The sequence below is a fragment of the Plectropomus leopardus genome, chromosome 21 (genome assembly GCF_008729295.1).
Source record: "Plectropomus leopardus isolate mb chromosome 21, YSFRI_Pleo_2.0, whole genome shotgun sequence".
NCBI classification, from domain to species: Eukaryota; Metazoa; Chordata; class Actinopteri; order Perciformes; family Serranidae; genus Plectropomus; species Plectropomus leopardus.
This window is the reverse complement of record NC_056483.1, coordinates 1917268-1941714: the sequence shown is the minus strand read 5'-3', so window position 1 is coordinate 1941714 and position 24447 is coordinate 1917268. Positions and strand designations below refer to the sequence as shown.

General features: G+C 40.3%; 1 protein-coding gene and 1 long non-coding RNA gene across 2 annotated transcripts in view; both read left to right on the top strand.

Moving 5' to 3' along the window:
- Positions 1 to 24447, top strand: part of LOC121960680 (cadherin-20-like) — a 656497-nt gene that overhangs the window by 175170 nt on the left and 456880 nt on the right. Inside the window, exons 3-6 of the mRNA XM_042510489.1 lie at positions 1232 to 1622; positions 13438 to 13732; positions 17680 to 17799; positions 23915 to 24082. Coding sequence (XP_042366423.1) covers positions 1386 to 1622; positions 13438 to 13732; positions 17680 to 17799; positions 23915 to 24082 — 820 coding nt within the window. The 5' untranslated portion in view covers positions 1232 to 1385. The remainder of the gene's footprint in view (positions 1 to 1231; positions 1623 to 13437; positions 13733 to 17679; positions 17800 to 23914; positions 24083 to 24447) is intronic.
- On the top strand, positions 21165 to 22275 carry LOC121960682. Its single transcript, XR_006107001.1, has 3 exons — positions 21165 to 21465; positions 21666 to 21775; positions 21913 to 22275. It is a non-coding gene; the product is annotated as an uncharacterized LOC121960682 (long non-coding RNA).

The following is a 24447-nucleotide window of genomic DNA, read 5'->3' as shown; positions in this document are numbered from 1 at the left end:
CGCGTTCTGTTTCTCAAACTCTGACTGAAATTCAATCAAACTGTAAAACAAGGTAGCGCTGACTGAATATAAATCAAGACTAAGGGACTGCACTGCCTATTTTTCATCTATAATGTTTTTAGAAATATATTTAAATGCCGTGTTTTGCTGTAATGGCACAAGTATAAGCCAAGATTCACTTACAGAGTTGCATATTTCTCAAATGTTTTCAGAAACATGTTTTAGCTTACTGTTTAAATGTAATATGAGATCCAGCTAGGTGTTTCAAAGGGATTATTCCATATTAGGTTAGGCGCAGTGCATTCTGGTAGTTGTAGGTTTTCTACCTCTTGAGCAAAAGCACCATTTATCTCAGTTTTCTCTGGTCATTTAGCACCAATTTCAAAAATATTTGCATTTTTCTACTGCAGACAGTCTAGTTTTATGTGAAAACCCTCTTTATATCTTATGAAATACTTCATCCAGCAGCAGGCATCCAAAAGACACCATGCCGAAAAAGCAGAAATGTACTGAAATGAAAAGCCAGACGTGAGTGAACCTAAGGTTGGCTTTTTCTTTCACTGGCAGAGTGGGCTTTTGACAGTAACCGACAATCCTGCATTGTAAACCTTTAATTTACTGTATTTATTAAATCATTTTTGCATGTGCTCTTGAATTTTGGGCTGATTGCCAAACGTCTAAGGGTGGCCTCAGATCTACCATTCCAGCATCTTTTCTTCACGTGCTAAATCAACTGTAAACTGCAGAAAATGAGTGAGAAAATGTCTGCGATTGGAGTGAAAGAAAATGTAAAGGAAAGCAAAGGATTCAGAGCGAAATTAACTTTGTGTCATAAAAGTAGGTCAATTGATTTCATTGAAACAGGCTGGCATTTTCACTCCTCGTTCACAGTGTTTGTTCATGCTGTACTTATTTTGGTTTGCATTTATTTTTTATGATTTCATAGATCTTTATCTATTGATTTTGCTTTTAAAAAAAGCACTTGAAGCACATATTTGGAAAGACATCTTGAGGTTGTTTTTTTTTTTTTTTTTTCTTTTTGTGTCTTTTCTCTCCCCATCTGCACTTGGTCTTGACTCAATTTTAAAAGCACTGCATCTTCAGAAAGCCCGGGGCTCAACTCAGTTGGTCTTGACTACAGGTTATGGAACAAAACGAGAGCTTGTGCAGTAACAAATCGCTGCCTCCCCTCCCAGTATTGACACTCTGTTTTTCTCTGTAAATGTTCCAGGTGCTGTTTGCTGCCCCATGTGAGTCAGAGGAGCCTTTCCTGCTTCAGTAGATTACAGCATGTGGACTGATCCGATACTCTGACCAAAAACCACCGGACACAGACCGCTGAGGGGGGGGAGAAGCCTGAAGGTTGTGGTGGTGGTGGTGTGGCCATGGATAGAAGGAGAGTTTGCATGTTTATGTTGCTGTGGGCCATGGCTCACCTCAGCTCTCCAGGAAACGGGCTCAGGGCCCTGCGGAGGACTACAGGGGGGCGGAAGGGGTCCACGGGGCTGACGGGAGAGGACGCCAATGGCGTGCCGCTCAGACGCTCCAAACGAGGTTGGATGTGGAACCAGTTCTTTTTGTTGGAGGAGTACACCGGGACAGACATGCAGTATGTCGGAAAGGTAAAGAGCCTTTTCTGTTTTTTATTCGCTCTCCCTGATGACAACACTGCAGATGTACACTACAAACGAGGGGTCGACAGATTATCAACCCGGCTGATAACCGGGGCCGATATTTGGCTTTTTGCTGATTATCTGTATCGGCATTTTATTTTAATAAACGCCGATAAAATTAATTAAAAAGTGCAAAGAAAGAATCAGCATGAGAGGAACTTTTGCTTTTTAAAAACCTCAGGGAGCAGTTTTTATTTATTTATTTTTTATCTAAAGTGTCACTAGACTTTATTTTAAAAAATAGATAAATAAATAAATACTGGGAACTTGCTATATTTGATGTTGAATGTTTCAGTTTTGATTAAACATTTGCTAAAAGCTTTTAAACAAAGTTTTGTGTTGGAGTTTGTTATATTCCAAATTCTATAATATTGACAGAAAGACAATAGAAAGAAACAATATCGGTTGACCCCTACTACAAATACGTTCTCATACAGACGGAGCTTTACGTCCTGCGTCACACAGAGAGTGTTTTGCTCCTGAAGCTCATTCTTGTTGGCTCACAATGGGTCGTGTTGTCACTTTTTGGATAATCTAGCAAAACCCTAACCTAAAACAAGTATTTAATTTGTCTAATCTTTGCTGACACTAAGCAGGGCTCAAAATGGATACTTAAAAAGTTTTAAAAGGCATTGAATTTGTAATATGGCCCTAAGTAGCAGTAAAAAGTCTTAAATCAGACTCTAAAAAGTCTTAAATATGCTAAGACCTGGGATGTAGGTAGAATTTTTATTTACTTTTTGACATTGCATTTGGAGTTTAAACAGAAAATCATATATGCAAACTTGCTATATCAACGTTGGTTATTGTAAAATGGGTCTTAAATTTATTTTGAGTGGTATTAAAAAAGTCTTTAAAAGTCTTAAATTTACTTGCTTCAAGCTATAGGAACCCTGCTGAGATTAAACCTACAGGACTAGATCGGGTCACGTTCTTTGCGGTCCATAAGGTGCCACAATAAAGTCTTTTAATTCTGGCAAATTTCATGCAGGGCTGCTTTCGACAAAACTTAGCATTTAAACATGTCAGCCTCTTTTGCAAAAAAAGAGCTTATTTCTTGAAAAGTTTTGAAAAAGCTTGGTTTTGGTTTTGCTGACAGAATTGCATAACGTAATGAGACTATTAACAAAACACTTAATCATCACAGATTGGATTCACAGGCATGGAGATCAAAATATTTATGATTTATAGTATAATTACAGTGCTCAGTTTCCTGTGAGGTTTATCAGATGTTGCACTGGGTTTAGTTTGAGCTTTTTGGAAAAGAAAAACTGATTATCTGAGTTTTTAAAGGTGTGTCTGCTTTTGGGATTTGCATCATAAAATCTGATGTAAATCATCTGCCTAAACTAACCAATACAGCAAAGTGACTCTCTTGTTGTCAGTATGATTTAATGTGTATTTTTATTTAATCTCTCCTTCAAATAAGACAGCATTAGTAGAAATGTCTCTGGATCTATTTTCTGACCAGTCCAGACTCACTGTTTTCAGAGGTGCACTGGTCAGCTCTGAGCTCCCTTCAGAATTGAAACTCCCTCACTCTGTTTTTTTTTTTATATATATTTCTGACGGCAGTTTGTTCAGAATGAAGAAAAGGAAGTACTCAGTAGTTGGTTTGAGCAGCTGTAACCACCCACCACAGTTGAGAAGAAAAGAAACTCAAAACTTCATCATTAGAGAACCCAGGGATACTCGTCACGCTGTTAAGTTGATAAGTGACCTCTAAGAAGTGGAGACAGTGCAGCAGCGGGCGCTTAAGTGACAGAGTTATTTGCAAGAAACATGTTGCCACAGTGCCCATCTCACAAATTGGAACTGTGAACTAAAATCTACAGCTTTCAGTCTCCTCGAGTCTCTCCGTCCTATTCCGTCTTTTTCTCAGTGTCTATTGTTTGTTTTTTCTTCTGGGATTTTTTTTTCCCACGAAGCCACCGCCAAAACAACACAACTTGAACTTTTTACATGCCAACATTTGAGAAGTTGGTATTTTTTGTTCATTTAAAAAATGCCTCGTTATGTATTGTCTTTTCAATACATATTTATGAAGACAGGGTTCAGCTATATTTTTTTTTAAATCCTCTCCATCTATCAATCCAAATGAATGCAGACTTTACCAGAAATTGCTCGATTTGCATTTTGTAGTCACACACAAAAAAAAATCTGAATTTTAAATGCAACTATTTTGAAAAGTTTAGTTTCTATAATTGCACTAAAAAAGGAAAAATCTTACTAGTGAGGTGTTTTTTCTTAGTTGCACAATACAGTTCTCGATAACATAAAGGAAAAGATCTACCTATAAATGCATAATACTTACATTTTAGGGGTTCTCTCAATAACAATAATAACAAAAGACAGAGCTTTGGCATCAGTTTTTTTTTTCCCAAATAGGATTCAGTGTTTCCCACAAAATTAGAAGCAATGTATGGCGGTAGCGTCTCTATATTTGGATATTGCTGTGGGTCGGTCAGCGCAGCACAGGTGCAGTTTGTCATGAGAAGTGCTTTCTCATCAGCTAAAGTTTGAGCTGTTTGTAACTCACAGGGTGGATAATTCATTTGTTGACTTTTAGACCCAGTGCCTTCAACGGTTAAGTGTCACTTTTGCTGTGCCTGTTTTTGTTTTGCTGCTCCGTCTGTGCCCAGACAACACTCTGGGTATAAATATACCAGGACTATATATATATATATATATATATATATATATATATATATATATTTCCAACAGTGCTCCCAATGATTGGCCCCAAAAAACAGAATATATGGCAGTGCATGTTTTAATCGTGGCGGGCTGCCACAATTAAATGTGAGGGAAAACCTGGGATCCTACAGTGTTTATTGAGGGTTTTCCGCAGAGGTCTGTTCCTCTAAGAAACAACTGTGGCAGATGATTTAAACCAGTAAAAACACTGAATATAAAAGTTTCATATTAAAATCATTGTTTCTCAAACCTTGTTAGGCTCTTTGTGGGGGCTGCTATCCCAGCTTCTGCTATTGATTGCTTACATTTTTTTCTCTAACAACTTAAAATTAAGGCATTAAGGAGGTTTTTACCAGGAGCCGAATAATCCATAGAGGTCTACTCTTCTCCAAAACAAATGCACCCGGCAATTATATTGATAAAAACACTGAATAAAGCAGTTACACATTAAATCAGTGTTTTTCCAATGCTGCTTGGCACCACAGTGGCTTTGGCCGAGTTTTTTTCTCTGATAACTTAAAATCCAGATGTCAGATTATTAAAATCCTTCATCTGGTGAAAACAAATAGTTATTAGTTAAAAAGGTATTGTAAAAATGTGGCTTAAAACTGAAAAAAGTCAATTTATGATCGAGTCTTGCAGACATTTTCAGCCCTGACAAATGCACAAAGGAGATATGACTCTGACAAAATGAAGCAGACCGTGTCCTTGATTAAAACTGCAAGTTTCTCTAGACTGAACTTTGTTTGAAACGTTTGGGATAATGGCAACTCAACTAAATATAAGCCATAACATCAGTGTGGTTGCTTTTAGACATTCGCAGTAGAAGCGCTGCATATCGAATCTTTAATGAGATGCTTCAAAATAAATAACATCCTGTCTATGAATGTATCATTCTGTCTCAGAGAATCAACCCATCATCAGATAGCAGACATGACATGATACTCTGATCGGCTAATGCTCATATATCGGACTTCCATCCATCCATCCTCGGGCTTTGTTTGCTGTTGGCTGTCCAATATATTTTGTGCTTACTGTCAGCTCCGCGGCCGCTTGCACGATGTCCATTCCACTCACATCAAGCCGTCCTAAAGCGGCTGTCTTGCCCTACAGTAAAATATGACTTCCTCCGAAGGTATTATTTGTCCAACAAAATGAAAACACAGTGTCGACCCAGATAACATTGGGGGGGACGTACAAGAAGACGGGCCAAATAATGCTTGCTTTACATGCAGCGGAGCGGAAGTCAAGATATCCGTCTCCTCTTCCAACCTACTGTAATTGAGGAGATTGTGGAGCGTCGTGGCAAGGTCAGGACGACTGAGGGGGAAGAAAGGCGGTTTTGTGCGAGGAGTTGAATGGGGCTAGTGCTTTGCATTCCTATCGTGCATCCACGGAGGATAGAGTCATCCAACCAAATGAGATTCTGCAACATACGTCCTCCCGGAGTGAGGGTTGACTTTCAGCCCCGGTCTAAAAGGATTACAACTCTCAGTATGGTACGAGGCGGGCAAATACGAGAAAAAGTTGAAAAGAACAAAAAAAAAAAACAGTGAATGAAGATCAGAAGTAAGTACCGAGCGTGATCAAACCACTTTGTCTTCAGAGAGTGGTGATTGATGTGCCACTCGTCCTTTTAGCTTGTAAAAGGACTAATAGCAAAAGAAGAATGGATTATCTGAGTGTGGTATACACTTAGAGAGCCAGAGGCTGCGGCCTAAGAGCCCGTCTCCTGAAGATGCCATTAAGGCATCAACCTTTGAGCACCACACTTAATCATGACTCCGAGCGCTTGTTGTTTCCCCCCGAGTGCATGCAGCTGGGCACTTCTCCTCATTGTCAGCTCACTAGCCAGTTGTCACATAGGATTGCAGTGCGTGGATCTTATCTGATTGCAATTACTGTTTGTTAATTGCTTGATAAAGTACGAGTGATGAACGAGGCCCCTAAAAGGAATGAATTGCTTTTTGAGTCGAGCACATGGCTCAATGTAGAGGACAGCCATCTGCATCCTCAGGTGGAGGCCATATTCTCACAATGCAGTAGGTCTGAAGAAAATTTAAAAAAAAGCCACTAGAAACACAAAAGGGAACGCTTTTGTCATTGCAAGTGACATTATGGCAACCAGAGAACACAGCGTGGAACAAAACCACTTTTGTTAGCACGGGAAAAAAATGCATTGGAAATAACACAATGGCAGGTTATTATAAACAAGGGAGCAGCTCTTGACACGCAGTAAAAGATAGAATGATGAAACTACACTTGAATTACAACATCCCGTCTCCGGTTATTTAGTAAACTCAATCTCCCCCGGTTGCCTATTTTTTTCTCTCTCTCCCGTTTTTTACGGCGGCTTTATCGAGTTGTGAAGTGCTAACAAATGAAAGTTTAATCTTTCCTGAACAAGCGTAACAAAAGCAGTTGGAACAGGAAGGAATTAGGGGAAGCGATCGAGATGAAGGGAACAGGAGACTCTGGCGGTGTCTTGTTGTGGAGCTGGTTGGCTGCTAATCTTGCTAATCTTGCTGTATTGGTCAATGATTTTTTTTTTTTTTTCCTGCAGGAGGGGAATCGTACACTGCCTCTCATTAGCAGGCGAGCTGCATTCAGGCCTCGGAGGGCCCGGGCTGTCACTGGGGGAAGAGAATGTTTGTTTATTTCATTATTTCTTACTTTACCAAAGGGCACATATCCACTGAAAATGGTTAATGGCCTGTGGTTTAGGAGTGTTTGTGCTGTACTATCATATCTCATAAAGTATTTACAGCCCCTGATAGGCCCCAGTGGTTCTGGGTCTGCTGGGTAGACTCCTCAACACAGTCCCTAGCAAGTGAGCAATGTTCTCTGCATGTGCACAAACACACCAGCGTGCACGCAAACACACACACGCCTGCAACACTAGCCTCCAGTAATGGGCTGGAAATCAGAGGAAAGAAAAAAAAAGAGGGCAGATGAACTCAGACATTATATTCTTCCGAGTCCTGTATGACTCAGCGGTTGAGGCGACCTGGGGGAAGGACTGGAGCGTCACATGGCAGCGGAGTGGAGAGGTGCAGGGATTTGTGTGTTTGTTTGCGGGGGGTGGGGTGATTTTCAGTCTTTGTTCATGCTCCCTTCATTACCAGCTGCTCACCTTGGCAAAGAGGCAAGGAGTTTGCAATATGGCACAGGCTTGGCTGTACCCGCGCCATGGCAACCCCTGCGGTCTCCAGCGGCGACCTGGAGCACACATTGGCAGTGTTTGTTGATTAGGCGATAAGTTCCCGCTTCCGCGCTGGGGGGGGGGGGGACTTCAATTATGCTCTTCCCCTTTGCAGCGTGAGCAGCAGAGGGAAGGGTGTGATGAGGTCATGCGGTGATGAGGCCCTGCAAACATCTGTCTGACAACGTTGCAGGGGCGAAGCGATGTCGAAGTTAGATAAAGCAACATCGCAACAGCACCTCGCAATTGTTTCCACGCTATCACCTGCCCACCACTGTTTCTGACACCCGTCGGTTTTGTCAGGGTGAGATTAATAGATTTTCTGTTATCAAACATTCAGGCTTTGTCTGTGCAATCAAGCGCTTAGTTGGCCGAGTTTTATTCAGATTAATGGAAATTAGATATATGTTTTATGTTTTTTAATTCACTTTGTTTAATAATTTTTCTGTGTGCACTGAAAAAAAATCTCAACGTTATGTAAAGCATGTCCTTCTAAACTGAGATTTAAAATATCCAGAAGCCCTCTGAGGGAAAAATACAAATGTGGGCAGTGTTGGTCAAAACCTAACTTTATCTCCTTTGTAGGAGAGATGATGATTTCCTACGCAGGAGATATTGTAAAATGTGTTATAGATATGGAATAATATCTTGTTTGTCTGCTTTTTGGATAAGTTTTCTCCTATATAGGAGGTATTATCTCCTATGTAGTTGATATTATAAGACATTGTCTCCCACATGTGAGATGTTGTCTAATACGTAAGAGATATGAAATTATATCTTGTTTATCTCTTTTCTCGGATAAGTTATGTCCTATATCAGAGATATTGTCTCAAACATAAGAGTTACAACATAATATCTTGTTTATCTCTTTTGTAGGATAAATAATTTCTGATGTAGGAGATATTATCTCCTATGTAGTAAATATTGTCTCCTACTTATGAGATATTTATCTCATAAGTAAGAGATATGAGATGGTATAATAAGATGGGATAATATCTTTTACATAAATTATATCTCCTACCTCATAGATAATAGTAAGTTTTGGCCAAAATCACCAACATATTTTTTTCCCACCTCAAAACTCAATTTTCCCATGACAAAAAATACTTAAAAAATAAATATTATTTTTTGATAATTAATTAAAATAATAAATTCAAATGCATGTGTTACATTTGAGCCTATTTCCATTAATAATTAACATTTCTCAATATTTTTTTTAAATAATATCTTAACAAAATACAGGATAGTGCTGGATGCTCAAGTATCAAGAAAAAAATGGACTTTTTTCAACCTAAACAAGCTAAAATATTCTTTTCAAACAGCTCTTGAAAAATACCTTGAGAATATACTGTTAGACAAATCTGAGCTGATAAAAGTGGGGTTGTTTTGCAGTATAAGACTGCCATTTTTAAATATATTGAGTCCAAAATAAATGCCAGAATCAGCCTTAAAAATACACCATGTATATTTTGTGTGTAGTCGTACAGTGTAAACAACTACTCGTTAAAATCCCCATAAATTCCCAGAACCAACACTGAGGACACGACCTCGGCTATAGCCCTGCAGCAAAGCGAATGCAAACTGTTGAGAGTTCCCTGTAATTAAAAGATAACATGCGGGAAATTATGCATGAGGCACAAAACAAAAGATGTCAGATGTCCACAAGAGACAAATATATGTTAGCTGACATTTCACCTTAAAGTATCTGCAGCTCTGACCGCAGATCTCAAGTTTACACATCAACAGGCATTTGATAGGCTATTTTTGTGCACAGTCTGAGGCTACCATCTGGCTACAGAGAAGGCAGCCAGTTCTCGACAGGCCAGGACACAAGGCCTTAAAGGCTAACTGGCTAATTGCCCCAAGCAGCCCATTTCCAGTGCCATCTTTTTGGCCTAACTCGAGTGAAGCACAAATGGCGGCCAGATCGAGCCTGCACTAACATTTGCTGCACTTGAAGCAGATTAATTTCACAAACAAAGACGGCTCGCTTCTAAGTTCTCACGCACAGATGTCTGATGAGTACCACTTCATTTCTCAGCCCACTTCAAACTGGAAGATGAAGAACGTCGGAGTAGAAATAAATATCTTTGACTGTGAAAAAAAAAGCCAACCATTGGAAATATTATGGTCTCACTCAGAAGAGAAGGCTAATTGAGTGGAAGGTTTTTGAAATATATAACATGTCGTTGATGATATAATGGTTTAAGTAAATGCTCAGTTCACAACTGATTCACTGCAAAGAAATCTTTTCAATTTTTTGCTTTAAAGCCTCATTTTCTGAAAATACGTGAGAATATTTCACCCCGTTTCTAATGCAAGTCAACTTGTTTCAAGGATTCTCTGAAATCACATTTAATTTTTCATAATTTGAATGAAGCAATATCCTTGATCTCTCATAGCTCAAGATACAGGTGCCGATTGTTTAGAAAATTATTAAAACACAAATCACTTTCTGTTTGAAATGTTTTGTCACCCAAATGGCAGCCTGTTTCATTGTTTTAGAGGAGAAATAGAAATAGTTTGACATTTTGGGAAATACGCTTATTTGCCTTCTTACCTGGAAGTTAGATAAGAAGTCTTGTGTTTGTAGGCGACAGTAAATGTGACGCCACCATGAGCTGCCGGTTAGTGCATGTCAACTAAAGGAGAGCGGAAAAGTCCACAGAATCAGGCCACTGTGCGACTGTTGGCGTGGTATTGTTGTAATGGTGGGTACTGACAGTTAGCAAGCTAACTTCAGGTCTGTGATGATTCACATGTAGACCAACATTTGGAGAGTTTACAGATTTGCACAAAACTTAAGAGATAGTTTCAAAATGTCGATAAAACACAATTGCGAGATGACTGCGTTTCCACTGAATGATGTTAGGCGACTTCTCCTCTGGCGATGATACTCCAAGAAGCATGGCGATGGATGTTCAAAACATCAGCAGGTTTATTTTATTTCAGCCGTCATTATTTTTAATCGAGGGCAACGTAGGCGTGTTACGCGAGCAATAATGGAAAGGCGAGCGCCGTATATGAGGGAGCGGCCACATATGAGGGATTTCTGGGAGGTGATAGTCCAGGATTTCACAGAGAAATTGTGGATTCAAAGCTTCCAGATGATCTGCTCAACTTCCTCAGTGTTGTGTGATGCAATAACAGCTCTTGCAGCTCCTGCTGCATCATGAGGGAGCCAGTTCCTACTGACCAGCAAATAACCATAGCATCATGTGACCTATAAAAGCCAAAAAAAAGTGTTTCCATTGCAGTTTTGCAAAATATACACCGCCACACATGTCTACTGGGTCATTAAGTGATGATTTAGAGATATTATTTTTGCAGAAATCTAAACATTGTGTTGTTGTTTGGAAAATTCTAGATTTTCGGCCACTTTTGCAGACAGAATGAGATGATAAAACAGAGAATTTTTTTAGTGTCCTCTCCCTTTACAAAAAGACCAGAAGTCCCAGTGTTTATGGATAATAGCGTCATGCTCTCTGCCTCTTTTTTTTTACGATTTGGTGCCATAGGAGGGCAGAGGAGGAAGGGCTAGCTATCGATGTGCCAGAGCTTCTTGGTGACCATGCTGAAGGCACATGTGGCTTTCTTTCCTCCCCCTGTGACAGTTTAATTGTATTTTCGATATAAATTGATCAAAGGGCCATTGTGAATGCACGTTGGGCTGCCACATTGATTTCCGGGAGAGGTTTTTTTCCCCCTCTTAATTTGAGTAGAAGGGCAGCAGTAAATTCTCCTCACCAGCAAGGTGGGCAACTGGGAGGGACGGGGTCATTGCAGCAGGCGCTGGAGTTCGATACTCTGAGCCGCCTTGTAATATCCTTCAGGGGAGTGAGGAGGAACTCTTCAGAACCACAAGATCTCTCTGTTTCCATAGAAATGACACAGCATATGTCACACTGTCTATCTCACATCTCAGCCGAAAGGAGAGGACTCAACGGTTATTAACTGAATTGTCGTGCCGGCAGAGATAGGCAGCTTGATAGACAATCATAGAAAAGGACATTGCAGCTATAACAGCAGGGGAAAGATAATAATGTTGAAGTGGATTGTTTTCAGCCAACTGAGTCTCTGTTTGGGAGCACGTACTGTACAGCAGAATAGAAAACAAATAAAATTCTGCAGGATATTCTCCTGGCTTGGTTAGACATAGAAAATAAGAGAAAAAAAAGTTGTTTTGACCAGAATTCAAGTGGGTTAATGAAACGGCGCTGCACGCTCGATCCTAATCCGAAGACGCTAAAATTCTGCAACACACTCCACTGCTTCGACAGACAGAGAAAAGGAATGAAAACAGTCATTTTTCAGCCGCATTCAAGCAGGCGAACAAAATAGTGTTAAAGATGCTAATCCACAAAGCTGTTCGTCTCACATGTGCCAGCTTTGCCCTGATAAAACAGCATGAATTAGTAAAGCTTCCGAGCACCTGGGATGAAAAGCTTTTTAATATATGATGAGAAGGGAGACTTTGCAATGTGCTCCCACGTGACCCAGCTGCGACGCACAATATCCCCCCTCAGTCTGTCCACCGGCGCAGCCAAGAACGCTTGTAGACACAACGGTGAGGCGCGCTCAAAGTAAAAAAACGAAATCTGCGTTCAAGACTGTCAAAATCAAACGTGCCGGCTCACCCGAGTTAACGAGATGTCAACAACAGACCCAGTCGTGCGCACTTATCGGGGTAAACATTCAGATGGCGTTTGTACTTTGGAAACACGTGCCCTCTTTTTGCCCTTTACCTCCCCCTGTAATTATTACCATGTCCTTGGTTATTAAAGTGGGGGAAAGGGAAGTAGGCAGGGAAGCAGTGGGAGGGGAAAACGACTGGACAAGCTTTTGATGAGTTCTCGGAGATAAATATGTTGGGGGGATTTGGCGCTGGAATTAAAATGTCAGCGCATGCTAAGCTGCTGTTCATGCAGAAAAAAAATTAAACAGGAGATAGAGAGGGAGAGAGCAAATAATAATGAGGAGCTCCACAGACAAGTGGAGTCCGGTGGTCCTCTGGCATGTTGGTCATGTTGCGGATCCATCAGGGATTGGCAGGCGGCGGACGTGCACGCACTCATGCTGGTACTTCACAGACTTCGACCCACTGGCATTCTGTTTTACAGCGCTGTGAAAATGCCACGGTGGCCCTGCAGCAAAAAAAGCATGATGACATGTAACAATACCACAACATTTTAAACGCTCCGGCTTTTTTTTCTCTTCTTGGCAGGATGTAGAATTTCACAGAGATGAGGTGAGGTGGCGAATGTGTATCGTCATGATGCGTTGACAGTTTACTAAAGATGATATGAATCTGTTAAATAACACCAAACGCACTTATCAAAGCTGTCAGTGTTTCTTTGCCAAGGCCCAGATTGGTCAGATCACTGATATGTGCACAGTGTATCAGAAATACTTAAGTGAAAAACTGCGTTTCTGCTTTGAAATTTGATTTTGTTGACATCCTTGGTACAAAGTGCTCATTGCAGGGATGTTTTTTTTTTAATGCTGTACACTTCTCAGAGATCACCTGTCAATCAAGGAGTGCATCCAGCGCCATGATGTTTCTCTTTTTTCTTGGACTTTATGTAGATGACATTTCTGTTCACTCCGGCTATTTCTGCTCATGCCAACTCGCAGATATTTCCCTGGAAAGAGCGAGCTGACACTTGGTGTTTATAAGAGCAAATTAAGCAAATGTGAAAGCTTTCATAAACCCAAGTTTGCATCACTGTAGTGCCATAACAATTAGCTATAGAGAGCTGCAAAGTGGAAATTTATTAAAATGAAAACGCCACAAACTGTTGCTTGAAATTGTTGTTTTGGTGCTGCAGGGATCCGCATTATCATATTTTTGCTTTTTCCCCTCAGCTTCACTCAGATTCGGATCGAGGAGATGGAAGCGTGAGGTACGTCCTCACGGGGGAGGGAGCGGGGACTCTCTTCAAGATAGACGAGAAGTCGGGGGACATCCACGCCACCAAGAGGCTGGACCGGGAGGAGAAGGCCTACTACATTCTCCACGCCAAGGCCGTCAACCGCTTCACCAACGAGGCGCTGGAGGGTCAGTCCGAGTTCATCATCAAGATCCACGACATCAACGACAACGAGCCTCGATTCACCAAGGACCCTTACATGGCCAGAGTCCCTGAGATGTCTGACATCGGTGAGTTCCCGTCGTAAATATTCCTCATGATTCTTAGAGCTCTTCATGTTGTAGACGTCACTTCCGAATTGCCCGGCGCCATATTTGTGATGTGTGCAGCTGACCTCATGACTGCAGACACAGTGCACCAAAATATTTATTAGTTAAAAATAAGTTCTAGCTTTCTGTTTCTGTTTGTTTATTCTGCCAAGATAGCTGCTTTGGGCTGAAATAAAACTGTAGTTTGAGTTGTAGTTTTTATAGCCAACAGCACAACGTATTCTAGGCATGCTGTAGGAACTTTATTTTATATTTTTTTATTTTTGAAAAAACCTCCGCCATCTTCTTCTTACTTGTGCTTCTGGTCACAAAAATGGCAGCACTAAGGCACTGCGACATCATATGGGCCCCATAAATAGGCTGTGAGGTAATTCGCCATCATCATTTGTTGAACTGTAGTGGGCTGATATGATTCTGAGCAAACTGTAAGAGAAAATTTGGAGTTTTAGTTTTATATTTTATATATGTAGGCCTGGGCAATGTATCAATATTATACTGATATCCTGATATGAGACGAGATATCATCTTAGATTTGGAAAATTGTAAATGTTGTCTCTCTGGGTTTCAAAGGCTGCATTACAGAAAAGTGATGTAATTTTCTGACCTTAAGAGACTGTTGTAGCTTCATTTCATTTTGTAAATGTCCAGTGATAGCCCAAATTTAAGATAGGAGGAAGATATTCCTTTATTAGTCCTACATTAAAGGGATACAAGATAAATACAACAAAAAGAAGAGTATAATTAGTATAAATAAGACACAAAATTCAGCAATTCAAAAAAAAACAAACAGATGCACATAACCCTGTTATATCAATATTGAGGTATTTGTTAAAAAATATCGTGATATTTGATTTTTTCCATATCGCTGTGTATACATAAGCTCTGTTTGATTGATGTATTATATATATTATTATTGAACACCACTTTAATTTAGTTTGAAGATTCATCTTTGAACTTTGTTTGGCAAAATAATCCCAACTAAAGATCCACTTACTTACTTTTTAATGGCACACCATGGTCTTCATCAGCAGAAACTTCATCTATCTGCTGCTGAGGACTTAGAGATGTGGCTTAAAGTTGTGAAAAAGTTGGATGGACCTTGAATAATTGTGGGATGAAATAGATTTTTAATACATCCAACGAAATGATAAAAAAAAAGTATCTTGAATCTCTTTTTAACAAGAAATTTGTGGCCCTAGTGTTTAGAAAATGAGTGCTTTTAATACAGTAAAACATATTAGTATACTCGTGTATGAGTGGTTTTCAAACAAAAATGAACCACCCTTGAAATATTCTCTCGGCCGAGTATCCACTGACCACTGCATGACTGGACTTCCCTGGCCGGGCTTAACAAATGCAGTCTAAATAGGGATATTGAATATAAAATGTGGTTTATTGAACCAGAGTTGAATTACTTTATAATTTAAGCATGACTCATGTTTTTTTTAAATTAAATTGTTTTTTTGCAGTACTCCAAAGTACACCTAGGAGTACTCAACTCCTATTTGAGAAACACTTGTCCCTATAAAAGTTACTTAAAGCATGTCACTCACCCGTTTGCCCACTTCTCCACTAGCTGTTTATTTGTCCTCATTTTTGGCTGCTTCCAGTTCACATCTACCAACAAGTTCATGTTTGTAAGACGGTCATCAGTCTGATGTGTATGAATGAGTATTTTCAACTTTGTCAATGTCAAAACCAGCATTTTGGTCCAAATTTATTACACAGCCTGATGTGACTTCACATACAGTGGCTTTGTTGTGTGGTGGACATGAAAATCACCTCTCAAAAATGACATATTTTGGTATTTTTTGTCTTTAGATGTTTCTGTCATATAGGGAAATGATAGGGTTAATAGATAAAAGATAGATAGATAGAAAAAAAACACACTTAAGAATAATACTAAAAATAACATACAAATAAATAAATTATGATAAAGAAATAATAAATGAAGAGGTGTGACTAGTTTTTTTGTGTACAGCAGGCAAAGAGAGATGTATTTAATGTGTAAAACCATATTTATTGATCATAAAACAGGCCATAATTAAGTGTTTACACAAATGACGGTGTGTGCTTGTGTGTGAGGAGCTGGATTAAAAGGCTTATGATTCAAACAGGATAGAGATGTTATAAAATGCCAGTCTTACTGGATCAATGGGACTTTATCAATCATAATAACGATGCGGACTAAACAAAGACGGCCCGACTAATTAAATGAGACTAGGAGCCGTTTTATGACCAGAGAATAAACAAGGTAAAGCGTCTCTGTGACGGTTACAGCACTGGCGCAGATAATCTTTTAAATACAGTATTGTATCTTATTAAAACAGTATTTCATTTAATTACCGGCATTGTCAGCTGTGTCATCTCAGTGAATAATTGAGGATTTCACTTTTCTGCAGTGGCAGTTTCTGAGCCGACACCATTTGCTGTTTTATCATTTCTTCTTGTCATTCGGCAGCAAATTAAACTTTAATTCACCGTGCACTCTGGCTCTGGCGCTTAGTCTAAAAGTACACAGTGGCCTCATGAATATAGATAAACAATATAAAAAAGCCTGCTAATCAATACTTGCATGGAAACACGGTTTGAACTCTCTGTTCTGCGGCTGCTGCCGAGCTTCAGGGACTGAGGGACATCGGTCTTGCAGCCCAGACATGTGACAGAGTTGTCACTTGGTTCAGCAACCCCAAGAGAGAGGCCAGCACTTATCTAAGGGCAGCACGGGTGCCCATGGCAACAACCGAGGTGTGATGTCACCGCTTGGCAGAGCATGTGTTCACGAGTGACTGCGTCGAGACACTGCCCCTTTAAATGTGACATACACTTTGAGTTTTATTATAGTCTCACGGCTCTGACATTCTTCTCTCGGACTCTCGGTGTGGGACGACGTTGATGCGCCGCGCCTTTGACAACCGAACGATTACAGTCGAGGTAATTTACTCCCCCAGCACAAAAAAAAAAAAAACCTGCGATTATTCCTGACTTGTTTGTCAGAAAATTCTTTTCTCAAAAGCTTAAAGCCGGCGATGAGATGGGCTGATGTGGATCAGTGATATTTTCTAAAAGCCGCCATGTCAGAAAAGCCTCTTTGAGTCTAATTCCCTAGTTAAAGGTATTAGTGATCAAGGTTCGGTGAACTTGCTCGGGAATCCTCCCGAACTGTCACTTACACCAAATCAGACAGCCGTGGTCTTTCTCTCTCTCTGCTTCTTGGTTCTATATCCTCCATCCATACAAATGACATTGATTTTAAAGGAGGGAAACTCTCCTCTCACCCCTTACAGATCATAGCTGACATCGAATTAGAGAAGTTTCATGGGGTCGTTATCCCATTGTATTGCACAATTCTATATTTATACCACTTTGCCATTAAATATTTCTACTCAATTAATTTTCTTCTGCATGTAATGAGGCAACACTTGGCCCCGCAAGGCGCCATTTGGGAGGTAGCACTTGGCTAACCGTTTCCCTTTGTTCTACTGAAATAGGGCTTCAGCCTCTCTGGAAGAGAAAATGGATCACAGTCGTTCGCCTGCTATCAGATATTTGGCTTCTTAGACACTCCAGATCTGTGGATACACTAATAGGCTTCTTGGGGTTTGCAAAGAGCCGGTGTCGGTGCCGCTTGTATGCTTAGAGAGATATACTTAGAAAAATACATTAGGACTTATCGATTAGCCGCGAGAATCAATCATGTATAAGGGCATAAGTGGCCGAGGAGTAAAGATTGGTTTGGGTAATGCAAAGGGACAGAGATGATCAGTCACATTCTGCATGAGCGTGATTAGAAGAGGATCCGACACCTCATCAGAAGGTGCATCAGCTTGACCAATTATCCAGCAGGCAATTTTCAGCAGTATTGAAGAGTTGATCTAAATCATTGTCATGAATCTTCTTCTCCTCAGGCACCTCGGTTATTCAGGTGACAGCCACAGACGCAGACGACGCCACGTACGGGAACAGCGCCAAGGTGGTGTACAGCATCCTGGAGGGGCAGCCGTACTTCTCTGTGGACCCAGAAACCGGTCAGTGTCCAGTTAAAAGTCAAATCCACCCGTAACTCTCAGTCCAGTTATGTTCTCCCGTTTCCATATTGTTGCTTTTCCTTTCAAGTGTAGAAAGTGTGACATTCTTTGCAAGGGAACCGACTTTTTTCAAGGACTTTTTAGAGATGATTGTCTGTATCTTTATGAGAACGGCATTGCTTCACTTAAACGAAGTAAAGCTGTTCATCATTTTGAAGTGCTTCAAACTAAATTGACTTTTTAATTGGAATCAAATTAAAGCTAAAAGCTGCAATAAACAGGCCCTTGCACCTTTCTGTGCACATCGTCAGGTAAGTCCACGACTTTTGGTGGTGTCTGGGGCTGAAAAAGACATATTGCAAATTTCACACCACTTACGGTGAGACATGACAAAATAGACACAATGGCTGTCTCGCCATGGCAATGTCGCTCAGCAAAATTCAAAATTTCATTGTTTAAGTCTTAAGATTGGATGAACCAAACTTGACATTGACTGGGTTAAATCTCAGAATTCACAGTTACTGACTTTTTGTTCGGTTTATGACACCAAGAGACTTTTTTAAAAAGTCCTGGGATGTTTAATGCACCTACCAAATTTCATAATTCTCGATGAAATGTATCTCAAGAGCTACTTCAAGCCATGTTGTCACACCTGAGTTGAAATTATTTTAATTTGTAGTGCCCTCTATGGGTTGAGCTCAAAATGCTTTGGCACACCTTTTCTTAAGCATGTACTTATAGAGATATCTACCAAGAATCTTGATTTTGGACAAATCATTAAGTTTTCAAGCATTTTAGCCCCTCAAAACTATGATTGATTTGCATAGATAATAACAACTCCTTGCATTACAAAAGGGTCCTTGCATTGCTGTTTCACCCCGACAAAGAAAATAAGACTTAAAGGACTAACTCACAGAGAAAAACGACCCGCTAAAGTTTAAAGTCTTGAGATTTCTGCAGCTCAGCAGCAGCAAAATTTAGCAGAGATGAATCTTAAACATCAAAAGTGAACATCATGTCTCGGTGTTAGTCTCTGAGTATCAAAAGACAGATAGGGGCGTCTTTGATCGTTTTGCACCAAGATTTTTCACCCAGTCAAGGAAAATCCATCATAGAAAAGGCAAAGATTATAATGTCTCCTCGCTGAGCGTAGCCTCAGTAGACCAGCATGCACTGCAAGCCATGAAGGATGATGCTTTCGGACTAATGTGCACAACTCACTCTTTCTTCTGTGGAAAACCTCTTATCCCTCTGCTCTAACAATGCTACTGCCATTCCTCTCCCCACCTACATATGTAACCAAACCCAAGTTTACACCCTTTCGTCTGTAGGTGGCCATTCTGCGAAGACATAACAAATCACTAACCGGAGCAGAAATAGAGGAGGCAAGCTGAGCTTCACCAAGAAAGGAAATTAAAACAATTCATCACAAAATAACTCCTGAATGCTGTGAATTTTCCTTTAACCGGACCAAAAATACCAACACGCCTGCCTCCTTTTGCACGCTGACGGGCGATAGGGGGGATTTGCAGGAGAGAGTGGCAAATCACCAAACCCCCTCCCAAAAAAAACTCTAGCCGCTTGCTAGTTTTAATCATTAATGTGCGCTTTGGAACACATCCCGCTCGTGTCTTTTTTGCTTAAACAAAAGGGAAACGACAAAAAAAGCCATTTGCAGATTAGCGGAGGGATTAACAGTAATATGGTTTATCCCACATGTGGTATGTAAGCTGACATCCCCTCTTACACAAAGACATGCCTGGACATCACATTATAAGCAGGATTTGTTTCTCCTCTCCTCCTCGATGTGTGTGTGTGTGTGTGTGTGTGTGTGTGTGTGTGTGTATTGTCGTCATTAAGCAGTAACAAAGGTAGACAGAGACACAGAGTGAGCGTGATGCTGCTGTAAAGCGGCTATACGTTCACTTCCTTTCCTCAACGATCGCTGCTCTCGTAACGGTGTGTTGTCCGTGAGATAAATTGCATATTGTTAGGCGGGTAGGAAAAAAAAAACAAGTTGCATTGTGTCTGCATTTTTTGCCACGTTATGCATGGGAGGAAGAAAAGAGCAAGTTGGAGGGCCTTTTGAACAGCGTAGGCCAGTGTGATCTGAGCCTGAGTGATGCGCCACATCAGCCTCTCTTTCTTACGTATTGTTTGATGTGCAATGAATCATCTATTCAGACTGGAAGTGATGAAGTTTGTCAAAGCAGTTTATTTAGGGTGAAATTTATTTATTATTTTTTCATCTTTATTCTCCCACTCCAGCACTGTCTGTCTGCCTCTCTCTCTTTTTACCCCTCACCTGCTTCTTCTTTATGCTGCTTCAAATTCAAACGTGTAATAGCAGACAGGATTTAAGAAGCGCCTCTGATGGGAGACGGAGTACACCTTTTGAATATGCTGCCAATTACCGCTTCACTCAGTGTCTGTCCTGACTCCAAACTGGAGATCTGACGTGTCAGAGCGGAGAAGTAAGCAACTGCGCGGCACTTGAAAGGCAGAACATTAACAGAGTCTTAATTCCAAAGAGGAGATAAATGGCGACGAATGCATTTGGAGGCGAATGTTACACGTGGAAAATTAAAGGAATGTGCTGTAGCTTTTTTGGGTTGATTGGCCCTTTGGTCCACTTAGCAGTTAAATCATAAGAACACAGACGCCAGAATGTGCTCCTGTGTGACCGCCGAGCTCCACGCCGCAGCTCGTACTTGGCGAGAGGAGTGACCTTTCAGTAATAAAATGTTCTTAGCGGTTTAATTATCTGGCCTGTAGATGCATAAATCTAAAAGATGAAATATCATTATTCAATACAGCTGATGCAGACAGGCTTATTTCTAGAGCTATTTCAGGGGGGTGCAGTGTAGAAGGACGCAGTCCACCTGTGGAAGAGAGGTTCATTATTTTTACGTCCTGGTCGGCAGGTTGATTTTGTGAAGGTCGTGCAAAAACATGCAGACTTGAATAGTTGAGCAAGAACATACTGTTTATCGGCTTTGTTAATATTTTATAAATCAATTTTTTATTTTATTTATTTATTTGCACAGTAAAAACAAAATATCAACAAAATAGAAGCAGAAGTAACAAATATCCAGAGTTCAGAAGGTCATGAAAAACCTGGAGAATAGGGCAGGGTTAAAAAAAAAATCGATTCATCAATGCATTGAAATGTTATTTTTCTCAAATAAATATCGATTCATAAAATCCTGAAATCGATTTTTTTTTTTTGCTGTAATGACGCCCCTCTCCTGCGGGGGGCAGTGTGAGTGTGATGGACGTTGTTTAAAAGCCCCTCTTGACCCGCCAAAAACGTCTGTTGTTTATTCATTAAAATGGCGACAGTGGCGCCAGATTGTAGTTTGTTAAAATCTAAAAACAGCACCGACAACATTAAAAACCGACGTTTGGATACACGAAATCGATAGTTGTCACGTCGCGCGTGAGCCTCGTGAGTCGGCGTTAAAACACCGCAACAGTACGACGAACCTACGTGACCGTGTGAGCCAAAAACACGCGGATGGTTTGCAAGCTGTTGCTAACGCTAAAGCTAAAGCTGCGGATCACTAACAAATGCAGGTAAACACACCTGTCTGCAAACGCCGGTCCGGCTCCTTCACGCAAGACTCCTGCAGGAGGTGCAACGTGCGCGCGATGGTCTCCAGTCAGGTATGTCCGCACTTTTTCTGCATCATAATAGCATTGTGTAAGGAGTTTATTTTGTTTTTTACTGAATACCACTGTATACTAAGTCAGCTGTATGTGGTAAAATAGACGTACAAATAATGTTTGTAGTTCCATATAAAAATTTCCATGATCAGGAAAAACAAAAGATTTGTTATTGTAATTGTAAATTAATTAATTTCTAGAAATGTGGACCCAAAGGACAAACTCCATGTAGCCTCAGCTGTGGACCTGAAGAGGACAGTGTGGAGTCCTCCTAAAGTCACTGAGGCATCCAGAACTGATAAAAAACTATGTAAGTTTATATACACAAATAATGAAAATAATGAGCGTGCACACATCTGGTATATTTTGGTTGTGTTGTCTTAGTTAATATAGCTTTTATATTATAAAACTATGCTTTATTTAAATGATGAATTTACTTTTTTTTAGCAGAATGGACCAGTACATGTAGCAGACCCTGAGGAAGCTGAGGAGCAGCAAGAAGAAGAAGAAGATAATGATGTTTTAACGTTCAAATGCATTTTGAGTGACACCAAGACGTGGTCTGTATTCATGTTCATGATCATAGGTTAAAGGTCTCACTGGTCTTTCATCATGTCCAGCATTCAATGTGAGTTAAGTTTTTTTCCAAAATGAAGGCACTTTAAGCCTAATTACAGTTGCACTTAAAAGAATAATAATAATAAGCACAGTGTGCCTTTGTTTACATTTCATGTTTATTACCTTTGTGCTGCAAGTGCAAAAATGTGCACTTTTTGTACCTTTAATGTTTCATTCTTTGTTTATTAAAGAATAATGTAATGGTAAAATAAGTTTTGGTGTCAGTTTGTTCTAAATCAATACAGATAATGCACGCTTCATTGAACACATATCAGAAGGTATTTTAAAGAACTATCTGGGTATTTCTGACATCTACACACGTAACTGAATCGATATCGAAGCAACTGGATCAATATTAAATCGAAATTGAATCGTGACCCAAAGAATCTGAATTAAATTGTATTGTGAGGTTCTCGATAATACCCAGCCCTACTGGAGAAGTCAAGGAATTTTACAATTTTAAAGTCTTGGAATTAGTAAGAGTCTTTAAAAGTTTTGGAAAAGTCCTGGAATTTTGTTCAGCGTAATGAAATGGGAGATCCATAGATAATCTTCCAAGTGATATGTAACATAACAGAAAATGTATTTTCTGTGGCTGTCGATGGGATGTAGCTCTAATAAGTGTTGATTTTTGACTTTTTTAAAAAAAAATCTGATGTGATTGAAAGTGGGGTAAGAGAAAAAAGTGTCACTGAAAAGTCATGGGATAGATTTTTTCGATGAAATTGTGTGGGAATTGTGTCTTCAATAGTCGCATCATAGCTGCGTTCATTCATAATGTACACGCTGTGTTTGTGCAGCAACTAAAGATTATTTTCATTATTAATTCATCGTCTGATTATTGTTCGGAAGAATTTGGTCCTAATTTAGTCTGTCTATACATTTAAGGTGAGTCACTGCTTTTCAAATATGCTGGTTGCATTTTTTTTAAAGCAACAAAATGCAACTTTTGGTTGATTGTTGAGTCTCGTTCCCAAGTCGTCAAATACAGACATTTTGGGTTGGTGCTTCGGTCCGACCATCAACCAAACATGTTAGTATTTGACGAAAAAGACAAATATATAGCTTTGTGTAGTATGTTAGGGAAAAAACGTACTGGAAAACACTTAATCAAGTTTTAGTCAAATAAAAAATTTCCATATGTCCACATCTTGAGAGTCCCCCTGCCCCCAGACCCCCACTGGGGGCGCCACTGATGCCTTGTTTTACTCCGATCTCTCTCCTGGACTTCTGTGAATTTATAGTGAGAAGTTATTTTTACCGCTGCAAAAAAAAAAGACTTGACCGCAGCTGAAAGGTCAGCGAGGTCTCCAGGTCCTCAGAAAATGCTTTCAGTTGTCAAGAGTGAAGAGTAAAATGAGCAAATGAGCCGCTGACGGTGCATCAGAGTCCCACTCAGCAAATAAACATGAGTGGTTAAGTTTAAGTTTAGTGCTGCAATTTTCAGCAAGGTCAGATTTTCATAAAGACTTTCGACAGATCAAACATCAGAATCAGAACCATCTTTATGTGGAAACGTGCAAGGAATCTGACTCTGGTAGTAACAGATAAACAGACATGACTGCTCAGAACAAGGACAGTAAAGCTGGACAAGTAAAGGTCAAGAATAGACACGTTGATAGAAATATATATAAAAAGCACCAACGGCCAACAATAAATATTTAAATGGCTCTTTTTTGTGCTAGTCGTTGGGTAGTTTACTTGTTTTAACTAATTTTGTGTTATTATGGGAGTCATTGCTTTTTCACGTCTTTTTAAAGACTTTGATGAGGTTTCAAAGGGTTAAGATAAAGACCCTTTATAATAACCAGGATCTGTCGTCTCCCCTCAGGCCTCATCAAGACCGCCCTGCCCGGCATGGACCGAGAAGTGAAAGAAAACTACCAGGTTGTGATCCAGGCTAAAGACATGGCCGGGCAGATGGGCGGGCTCTCCGGCACCACGACCGTCAGCATCACCCTCTCGGACGTGAACGACAACCCGCCACGCTTCACCAAGAGTGAGCACAGCCTTCTGGGACACCCTCTCTACACACACACACACGCACACACACACACACACGCAGAGTGACCAGTACTCATGAAAAGCACTTGTCAGTGCGAGCTTGTGCCAGGCAGGCAGCCCCCATCTGGTGTTAGTTTCAAAATGAATTTGGATTATTGCAGGGAGCTGTGGGTTTTGTGCGACTAAGGCGGGCCTCTTAAAGGCAGAGAATAATTAAATATAGAGCCATATGACAGAGCGAAGGGTCCTGCAAAGTGCATCAGATCAGCCCTGTAATCCCTATTAAATGAAGAGAGTACATTCACTGGGTTTTATCTCCCCTACTCGTCCTCTCTCTTTGTCTATCACATGCTATTAAGT